At 43.0% G+C, this 11,151-nt stretch overlaps 1 protein-coding gene across 1 annotated transcript; it reads right to left on the bottom strand.

The window, feature by feature from the left end:
* Positions 1-699: 699 nt before the first annotated feature.
* On the bottom strand, positions 700-10,884 carry gga3a (golgi associated, gamma adaptin ear containing, ARF binding protein 3a). The gene is made up of 17 exons (XM_071912895.2): positions 10,848-10,884; positions 10,034-10,118; positions 9,771-9,846; positions 9,565-9,663; positions 9,342-9,465; positions 9,086-9,189; positions 8,194-8,274; positions 7,694-7,831; positions 7,085-7,166; positions 6,680-6,802; positions 5,151-5,378; positions 4,888-4,970; positions 4,363-4,799; positions 3,146-3,354; positions 2,323-2,492; positions 2,018-2,128; positions 700-1,682 (listed from the first exon to the last, which is right to left on the bottom strand). The coding sequence occupies exons 1-17, from the start codon at positions 10,882-10,884 to the stop codon at positions 1,572-1,574; spliced, it is 2,298 nt and encodes a 765-aa protein (XP_071768996.1). The 3' UTR covers positions 700-1,571.
* Between the last annotated feature and the right edge of the window lie 267 nt (positions 10,885-11,151).

Raw genomic sequence — 11,151 nt, 5'->3', positions numbered from 1 at the left:
CCAGGGAAGATAACCTGCCTCTGTAACATTAACCTGGTTTCCACTACGTTGTCTAATAGGAGTAACAAGGGCTTAATCATTCATGGCATTCAGTTTAATACACAACAATATTACTTGTTGCTTATTGTTGCCAGAGATGACTTGTCAGCTGGTCTATACAATCCATATAAACACTTTCCCCTTGCTTTAATGTATAGAGTTGATGCTGGCCCTTACAAGCCCCACCTGTACCTGCTAAGGAAAAGGGGCTACTGTCTCTATTTATCACTATTTATCTTGCTGGCATTACATTTTATCTGATTAACATTAAAATGCTATCCAGGATTCACAGCCTGGTATGGTCAAATGGAGAACTGCATGGACTGTATTCACAGAGACATGTAATTCATTAGAGTCCACCCCACTCTTTGTGCTACATAATTAAACAGTTTAGTGTGTCTTGTCTGAACATTACATCCTGTGGGACACACCAATTGTGCTGCCTTCACTGCAATACTGAAAGTGAATGTCATAAGAAGAGTATGCAGAGGGGAATTCAGCAGTGAACTGTGAAGCCATAACAGTTAACAGATCTGATGACACTTCATATCCAAACCAGTATAAATAATACATTCAAGACTCATCAATAAAAATAACTAAATACTGAAAGACTGTGGCCACACATCTGCCCTAATAAATTAGTATCAAATCTATAAGAGAAAGAAAGAAGAAAATCTCCTGACCAATGACTCATCATGTAACAAGATATAACAAATTCATGTCAGGTTAATAATCTCAGCTCCCCCAAACAAAAATACAGGACAAACCAAAAAAAAGCACAGCAAGATTCTGAAATGGAGTGATAAGATAAGAACTCAGAAGATAAGTAAAAGTATTCAGTAGTCATTTTGAGGCATCTATTACAGCAGATGTGGATAGAGGGTAACGGATTGTTAATGAGCTGTCCCATCAGTGTGTTTTCAGTGAGCAACAGAAGGGCCATTGTCTGCTCCAGTCCAATGTATTCAGCGTAAAATATTGTTACCATAAACGGTCAGCTGCAACGGTCATGTGAAAATTCAGTTTTTAATCACGTGTTGGTATGACCACGGCTTCACTGTCCACTTCTTCAACACGTTTTGGCTCTTCAACCACATATTGTAAGACTGTTTGGCATTCTAAAGTGCAACAAGTCTGCAACCAGTTCTGAAATGCTTGAGGGGTGGGTGACAGGATTTAATTTCAATATTTAAATGAGAGGAAAATGGCATACTAATGGTAACAGCACTTAATAACTTATTAATATTAAATAGTACCAAACAATGATTTTCCCCACAAGACCATCTCTGTTGACCTGTTATGCTCCACCTGTTCACGCCATGTGTTACTGCACCATGCTGGCTTCCCCTGGCACTGCAGTGAGGTTTAAGTTGGATGGTACACTGCAGGATTTTGGCCACCTCAATTTTCCTCAGAGGCTTTCTAATACCGCCTTAACCTTGACTCGAACTTTTAGCTGCACTGTCAATTTTAGCAGCCGAACTGTTAAAGAAATCTTGTAGTGTGTGGCCGGCCTGCTGGGACAGACAGGGCTATAGAGCCCCCCATCTCTCAGCGGGTGGAAACTGGTCCACCTCCCCCACCTCCGTGCACGGCTGCTCTCCCAGTGTGAATGTCAGTTTGTATCTCATCCGAACCTTCTCCTGCAAAACACATACACATGCACACGCTTAGTCTGCCGGCTTAACTTAGCCCCCTCATTAGTGCAGTTGCACTTTGTGTTGAATAAACATGACCTTGTGCACTGACCAAGTCATTGACTCATTTGTCACGAGAGTACACGTTTAAATAAGACGATGAGAAGGGATAATACTGCGCCATATTATGGGATGTCAAACATGGATAACATCAAAAACACGGATAGAGTAATTAATACATAAACTGAAAATAACTTATCTGTTGTGCTCTGTTAATTATTAAATTAAAGAATGCATTAATAAATGAATGAACATCCAAAAAGCTCCAAGCTGAGTGCTACCTTGAGTGGATTGGCCAGCAGCATGATCTGAGTGATGGCAGCGGGGGGAAGGATGGGGTTAAATGGGGCCAGCTCCGGCCCTGAGGGCGGCTGCAGCCTCACCTTCATTGACTAGGGAAGGAGAAGGAGAAGGAGCAGATTCAAAGATCTATGTACATTAAATACAAGTGTCTACCCACATAACTTTACTTTTCAGCCAAATTTTATGAGGAAAAAGTCTGTCTGTACGAATACTTTTAACCATAAATGTAAACTGCGTGACTTCCTATGTGATAACAGTGATAGCAGGGATGCACAGGTTTTACCTTGGGCACAGCAGCCTGCAGAACAATGTTCCTGACAGGCAGGGGGGCTGTGTTCAGCATGGACGCCACCATCACCAGCACATCAGGCCTGCCTGGTGGACAGTCAGTGGCGAAATGCAGCAGAACTCGGATGCCGTCTTTGTCATATGCCGTCACTGGACACACCTTACCTAAAACAGCACACAGAGGGAAAAAACATGATGATTACCAACACTTCAAGGTATTGCACTGACTGAACCATTATGGTTGATAAAGCTACGATATCAATAAGTCAATAATGTATGCCATTCTCACCTCCAGGGATGTTAAACCTATGAGTGTCACATCAAAGTACTGTACATTCTACCTCCTGTACACAAAATATATTATTTTATACTCTTGGTTAATTAGTTTGGATGTTTTCTGCAATACGTCCGTCCTGCTCCAATGTCCTCCTGAGTTGTCATTTGATTATAAATCAAGCCCTTACCAAATCGTAATGTTTAATAATGACAACGAAACATTACATGAGCATCAAATTTCTTCTTTGTCTTTGTCTGGTCTTGTATTGTCAGTTTGGCCTTTTCAGTGAAAATGTCATTTTCAAACACCCTGGTACCTCATTTAACTTATGAGGATACATGGATGCAGGCCTAGATGGATTCAAAATGTCATGGGTTCAAATTTGACTCACTATGTGATATGACATCTCCTCTCTCACCTACATTCTTTCTGTCACCCATCACCATATAGTATTTAACAAAGCAATAAAAGTAATTAAAATAATCTAAAAAAAAACAAACAAACAAAACAAATCCCATAAAGCCCGTTTCCTGGAACTCACTTGGCTTGATGGCGTCCAGAGGGACGAAGACGTTGGCCAGGGAGACTTCCTCTCCCCTGGCTGGACTGGCCTGGCTCAGGGGGAGGATGGGGGACAGGGAGCGTAACAGAGGGCTATCATCTGCCTGACTCGTTACAGGTGGGGGAGCGGAGCCTCCCGGCACCCCTCCCAGGAGCAGGGGGATGGGTGTGGACAAGGGGACACCAGGACTGGAAGACAAGGCGGCAGCAACGCCCAGACCCTCGCCCATGCCCAGCAAACTGCTAAGGTCCATCACACCAGGCGTACTAAGTGGATAATGACAGATTCACACAGTGTCTTAATGAAAGACTATGAATGAAAGGTTTCATTCATAGGCTTACACACACAATGAAAGACTTTATTTATTATTCCCTATAGTCTTATGTGAAGACTTATAGGAAATAAGTCCAGAGATGCTGCATGCCAAATCTGGGGAAGATTGTATCAACTGTCTAAACACAGGGTTCCAGCACTTCATGCTTGGACCCCTAATCATGCAATCACCATTGGTAATTATGAGTGGGAGCGGTAACAGCACTTGCCTTCATACAAATGCAAAACATCTTGGCCACTTGACATTTGACCAAGTGGCCATGAGACACTTAGCGAGGCACTTTAAAAAGGTCAGTCGCAATTGAGACAAGTTCTCTCATGTATTAAACTGTCATTTGGTAATATTCCAAAAAACATTCGCTAAACAGCATTTTATCATGTGCTCTGAATGTCATTTGGTAATATTCTAAAAAACATTCACTCAACACAGCATGGCTGTGGGGCCATGTAAGGATCACTTGGTGTCAAGGGCCAATAGGGTTCCAGTAGATCAATCAGCCATCCGGCAACAAGCAGTTCAGATACACTTGAAATTCCATGTGCCATGACCAGAACACAGGAAGCACTTTGTCAAGTAGCTCAGTGGGTGGATGTGTTTTAAAACTAGCCTAGAGTGGTTTAAAACTGAAACAAGGCAATCAAAGCAAACATGATGCAGTCCCCCTTTGGGCCAATCAGTAACAAGTAAACAAACGCTGTAGCACCCCCCTTAGGCCAATCAGTGCAATTTAAAAAATGCTGGAATAGAACAATGACATGGATCATTCCCTGAAGTTTCGTCAATTCGTCAATTCAATCAGTGACCAGGGCCGATCCATAGTCCCTCCCCCTAAATTTCACTGCAGGGGATAACTATTACTCACTTTTTAGGACTGCCCAGATCCAGCATGGCGAGGTCCTGCAGACTGTGATTGAGAGAGGCTGAGGCAGACTGGGCAACACCACTGGGATGGAAGGACGCCGCACTGGAGCGCTGTGGTGGGACGACTGGAGCAGCAGGGGAGGAGAGAGAGGAGGCGGCCATGCTGTATGACTGAGGGAGAGCAGCTGGGGCTGTGGCGGTCAAGGCCGCACCGAGGGCCGGCGGTGGCACTATAGCCGATGTTGTCGAGACGGCGGAAACAGGAAGGGGGGAGAAGACAGGGCCGGGGTAGGCTAAGGCGGAGGCTGTGGTGGAAGACTGGGGCGGGCTGACCGGGGCTAGAGTCACAGAGAGGGAATCTGTAAAGAGTGAAGATGTAGAGAACGCAGGAACCGGAAGCGACGTGGTGCCAAAAAGGTCAAAATCCTGACTGGCATCCTGGAACAAATGATAAAAGTCACCGTTATCAGCGATAAAATAACAGTTCACATTGGTGTAAATGAATTGTAAAAAAAAGTGTGCAAACCTGTAAAGATGTCAAATGATCGTTCAAGTTTTCATGTTTTGGTACGGTTGATTTACATAAAACAGGAACAGGGTCGTTAAGGCCTGGAAATGAACACAAATATATTCATTCCAGTGACAAAACATTATCTCTGCATGTTCACAAGACTTTCTCAAAATACAAAACAACTCTAACAAAAACGGAAGTCAATTAGCGAAGGTGCAACGCTGTCACGGAAAACTATAAAGTACAGATTTTTTAACGTGCAATACTGCATGTGTTACCTAAGGATAATAGTTCTCCGTCTAGCAGAGAGAGTGCCGTGGAGGGTGTGCTGGGGCTGGGGGACTGAGGGTTGGTGGAGGCTGCAGACCCGTACAGCAGGTCGGCAGGGATAGAGGGCGAGGACGCTGGGGGCTGCTGGTCCGGCGGAGAGGGGCTCTGGACGTCCAGACCTGCCAGGTCGATCAGGATCTCTGACTGCGTTGTGCTGCTACCGGGGGGTTTGGTGCCTGTCAGACAGAGAGAGAGGGAGAGAGAGAGAGACATAGAGAGGATGAGAACAAAGATGTATTTATTTTCTGTTTCCATCCAACTGTCCAAGTGAATTTCCAGTGAATTTTGAATGTATGAAATGCTGCAAAAACGTAAAATATGAATTAAGTGTCTTGGGCCGAAGAGAGTAAACAACACTTTGAGCATAAAGTGCTGCTATGTCAGAGAAACACTCACGAAAAAAAACAGAAAGACTATGAAGAATCCATTAGTATTGGACAATTTGTTATTGTTCTTTTGTGCCTGTTAACACCGGCCATATTTCATGTCTGAAAACAAGAACAAAGACATGCAATTGGCAATATTCTAATGCACCAACTAATGGTCATGCAACCAGGACATGTGCCTTGTGCATGAGAGCAGCAGTGCGTGTTACATTTCTGGGAGACTGCACTAGACAAATTTCAACCTTTGGCTGCAAACGTGATAAAAATCGTTTCCGTCTCAACAGAGCAGAAAAACATGCTGTAATTTGCACTTATCATTCAGCTGTAGTAATTTGATTCAGCATAATTTGCATAAAAATAATTGAATGGAAAGCCAGCTACCGATGATCATTTGTGAAAAAAAATGTTTTAGTTGTATTTGGATAAAAATGATAACAGACATTATGTGCACAGAGATATACACACATAATAAAAGGCGTGAAATGCTACAGACAAAAAGCCAGTGAATAGCTGTAATTAGGGCTGCATGATTATGGTGAAAGTGACAATCCAATTATTTTGTTAAATATTGTGATCACCATAATTAATCATGATGAGTTGTCTCAGGAAACAAAGTTACTATATTGCTGTTTTGCATCTTAAAATATATTTTCACTTATTTCAGTGCAATTTGTCAAAGTAGCAGTCTTTTTTTCAGTCTCACAGTCTTACTCTTAGTGTGGTCCTTATTTACAAAATTCAAATTATAAATAATTAGCCCAGCTACAACCCTAAGGCAAACTTTGCATAGAATCTGTACTTGTTTGTCGTCATCTGGTTTATAACGTAAGTATCTCTAAACGACAGACAATGTATTTTCCACGTCAGGTTTCTCTCTTTCTTTCCCAGTGGAGCAGCCTGCTTCTCCATCTTAACCGTCCAGTGCCCGTTGTGCACTCAAAGGTTAGAATTTGTCACACATAATACACACTGAACACACAAGACTTGAAAATATAACAAAGACTTCAGTATCGGCGCATGATACTATCAGTAATCGTGGAAACAAAATCGCAGTATACGATTAACTGTGCAGCCCTAGCAGTAATGTTTACCCTGTCTGGTTGACGATCGCATTAGTGCTTCTTCGGCCTCTCCATTGATGGTCTGTCCTTCCACAATCTTCTTATAGGAGTTAATGACGCGGGAGAGGTCATCGCTGGCCTGCAGGATGTCTCCTGGTGAGTGCATTAGGTCAAAGGTTAGACTGGGACGAGGTCTATACAATCCTGAGATCTAGACAGAAACAATCCTTCACAATGAATGCAATGTTTGGCAAACATGTGCCCAGGTCTGGGACCAGAGGTGGACAGGCTGCTCTGGTAAAACGTTGCTCTCACGTCAGCACATGAACTCCAGAAATCTTGACTCAACCTTGCTATACTCAAACTAGAATAGGGAGAGGAAGTCATCAGATGCGGTTCACTGAATGAATAGGGTGCAGTTAGAGGATTTCTTACCCAAGCTGCTGTCATTGTCCTCAGTCTCAGTAGCGAGCTGGAACACTGTCCGCCTAAGCTTGTCACAATCACCATACAGCTCCTGGAAAAAGAGGAGAAAAACTGAATATTCACATCTGAAGTGCATTCAGACATATTAGCATCACTGGTTGGAAAAAAATAAAAAGTGGCAGGTCATACATAATAGATGTCACTTAGATTGGGAGATATGAAATATGTTTTTAGTATGCGTCTAAAGAGGAACCATTCTATCATTGTATGAAGAGTAGCCCAGGTTCAATTATTAAATGAAATCCTTTCAATTACTTTGAGCACTTAGCTGAATTATTTTTTTTTTTTACTTGCCAAGGAAATTTCGAGAATGGAGGGCTTATGAAACCTATTCAACACCCAATGCATGATTTGTCAGTCTCAAAATGAGGCTGCTCTCATTTATTCCCGCAAGTTTACATGCAACAGCAGTAATTTGCTTCAGGCAGCCTGGGGGCTGTATGGGCAGGGTTTGGACCTCTGCAACAAATGCTATGAGAAAGGCCAATCGGTGTCAAAAAAAAAAAATTTGAATCTGTTCCAAAAGGTCATCTGAGTCGGATCTAATGGAAGACGAACCCTAATGAGCTCCTTGTCTCCGTCCGTGGAGTCTTCTGGGCTGAAGTGAGTCAGCATCTCGTTGAGGAGTTTGACGCTGTTGTTGACCTCCTCCAGTGTGCTTTTTTGCTTGGTCGCCCTCTGTGCTCTCACCTCGTCCTGGGAGAAAAACACAATCTGACTGTTATGCCCTAGGTGCTGACAAGTGCCTCATGATGAGTTATGGCTTACTTTAATAATCTTCATCAAACCTAATTGCCTGTATAAACACATTGCTTTGTGGTGAAAACTGAGGGATGGTCGCAAGTGCATATCGCTACGTACACAGTCATTTACTTCAAATTTCCCTAAAGAACCTAAAAATTAACTACAACAGAATCTTAACATTTGAAAAATACGCTTAGAAGCTGCAGCATAATTACAGCAGCAAAGGTTGCGAGAAGGGAGATAGTTATAAGAGGCGCACTTGACAACTATCTAGATAGTGTGGCATTTTCATTTGGCCACCGGTGCAGTCTCACCTCCTTAACCATGTTCTTGATGAGACGATTGGCCTCTTGCAGATCTTCTGGCTTTTTGCTCTTCAGTAGCTCTGCTAGTCTCTGCAGGGAGAGGACAGAGCCATCAGTCAGTGTGTACCGAAGCCCGTTTCCCACAGATCGCCCGGCCGCAGGCAGCAAAGCCGCACTCAGCTCCCAGGCCTTGACAAAACAAACTTCATTCATAGATCAACTTGAGGCAACGCAAAGTAAACATGCAGACGTGACCTGTTTTGGGCATAGTGTGCCAGAATGGGAATACATGGAGAAGCGGGACGAAAAGAGAAACCAATCATGCAACTGTTGTAGCGACAAGAGCGGTTTTAATGTCATAGATGCATCATTAAGACGACCTTTATTTCTGTGGGACGCAAAGCTATTGGTCAATGATGAGAGACAGAGATCCTCGTTCTCTCCTGATACTCTAACTAAAACTATCCCTATCTATGTGGTGAGAAGATTCAGCATGCAATATTAGCTGCAAAATTTGACTGTTGTCACACATTGGGGGAATGGGGCAATACTGTTGGATAAAAAATATGAAGAATATGTATGAATGTATACTCCTCTAGAAGCTCTGTTTTCAATGGTTAATTCACTTTTCCTCACAAATATGAGTTGCATGAACATAGAAATACTAATAGTCACTCGAGCTAATACGCAGCAAGCCAGATCCTTCACCTATTTTGTTTTCAAACTGTCATGCCAATAAAGCACACTGAATTGAAAAATTGAGACACAGAGAGAGAGAGACAGAAAGAGACAGAGCGAGAGAGAGACAGACAGGGAGAGACAGAGAGAGAGAGAGAGAGAGGGAGAGATGCACGTGTTACACAGTGTTCAAATGATCACATCCCAAAATAATTCTTCTTACCCTGCTCTTCTCCTCATTGTCAAACACAGGGTTCTTGGGACGTGGAGGAGGTGACGGTATTAGTGCGTTATCAAGAGGGATTTCTGGGTCAACTGAAACGATACCTGAAAATAAACAACAGTCAGCTACTGTGACAGCTTCATGCCTACAAGATGACAAAATTAGAATTACTTCAAAACAGTCTCAGGCACGACACAATCTTTATAATGTCTTATGAGCATATTGTAACAGATGTTTTCAGTCACTGGCATCTTACCCTGCGTCTTCAGCATCTGATAAGCTTCCGAGATCTTTGCCTCATCCGGTAGAGAGACGGTCCAACTGTACAGCATCTCGATCACTTTTGTCTTCACCCTCTCTGACACTTTGTCTCCTAGGTACTGAAAAAGAATCGACGCACAGCTTAGAATGACACCAAACGGCATTTCTAGTAGCAGACACGTCCCCACTAGAGGGCTTTTAACCTCTATGTTACTTACTTTGGGTGAAACCACTTTAATTAATTCGTTTAAAAAACGAAATTTTCCGACTTCACTATAAAACCGTCTGCCACAGTTCTTCATGCAAGCCTCTAGAACCTGCAGAAAGGAAAATGGGATTAGTTAAAAAAAAATCTTTGAATTGCACGGGGTTACGCTCATGGATGTCAGAATGGGAAATGCTGTGAAAAAGTTAAGCGACATACTGTCAAAGCTTGTATCGCCTCCCATTCCTGTGGGGACTGAATCTTGTGAGCCAACAGCCTAACCGATATCTGTGGGCTGAAAAACATGATGGAAGGAAACAATCTATTACAATCCCAGTAATAACAACAACAACACAGCGTTTGGGATTTAATAGGCCTATTCTATTTCTTTACCACAACGGGGACATGGAGGAGTAACATTAGATGGGTGCGATCTGATGTTATGGGAGAGAATTGAATGTATTGAGTGAATGCGACCATACCCTTCTAGCTCCTTATTGATTTGGTCACAGAATCCCATAATATACTCCCAGTCTTCCTGTCTGTTGGTGGGGTTGGTGGCTTTGTCTGTAAAAAGAACAAGATACAGTCTGTCATCAACATTGAGCCACAGAGCCTGGGTTATTTCAGGACATGCAAATAGACAGCTAAATAGGAAAACTGGCTAACCTGCCCCATGTAGGCATAGCTGGTGCTTTGTGATACAGGTGTTTTACATTAAGAGTTAGTCAATCCTCGATTACCAAGCTCTATCCCCTCTTAGAGCCTACACCAACCCAGACATATACTATCCATCTTTCTGCAGCGGTTGATCTGCATTCTTTAAAAGCCTGCAGGCACCTCGCCTATGTTAGCCAGCTGATCCAGTTTGTTGTTGTCGCAAATCCTGTTTGAACTTGAGCTAGTGAAAGCTGACAGGTAGAGATGAAGCAGGTGCACGACAGGCGGCTAGCTGCAGAAGCAAAAGCCAAGCTTATGTGGGACAGCAAGAGAATAGAAATGTAGTCAGTGTCCGTTACTGGCTGCTGTTAGCTACCGACCCCAATTACTAAGTAAGCCAAACATTAAACGTTAATTTTGGCTAGCGACATCCATCAGTAGCCAGCAGCTTTGCCATGGTAGCCAGCGACAGTCAGTTTCTGACAACACTGCCGAAAAGCAGGACATTTTACAGGGACAGCGTTGTCATGTTGGGCCAAGCAACGTTTCAGACACCTACGGTTATAAAGCAAATAAGCAACTAGCTGCTATTTGAATAAATTATGTAAAATAAAAAGACTCTAAGGATGTACTTACTGAGCCAGGACTCCAGTGACTCCCCTTCACCCGCCATATTTGCACTGTGCTGGGCAGGGGGAGGCAAACAACGCGTGACTCGTGCTGCCTTCACGTGCTGTCGGATATATCGGTATTAGAGGTTGAGCGCACGTAAGTGACCCAACAAAGTGCTAAGTAGCACTGGGAAAGTCTGAATTTTCTTTATTGCCGAGATGTGACGATGTATTTCACGAGTGATTAATTTTATTATTATATATTATTGTTTGCCATTCTATGTTAATGATTACTACTGTTGCATGTTTCTCTTTTCACTCTTTGTCTT

The sequence above is a fragment of the Centroberyx gerrardi genome, chromosome 3 (assembly GCF_048128805.1).
Source record: "Centroberyx gerrardi isolate f3 chromosome 3, fCenGer3.hap1.cur.20231027, whole genome shotgun sequence".
NCBI lineage: Eukaryota > Metazoa > Chordata > Actinopteri > Beryciformes > Berycidae > Centroberyx > Centroberyx gerrardi.
The sequence above is the reverse complement of the archived record's forward strand: the minus strand, read 5'-3'. Positions and strand labels throughout refer to the sequence as shown.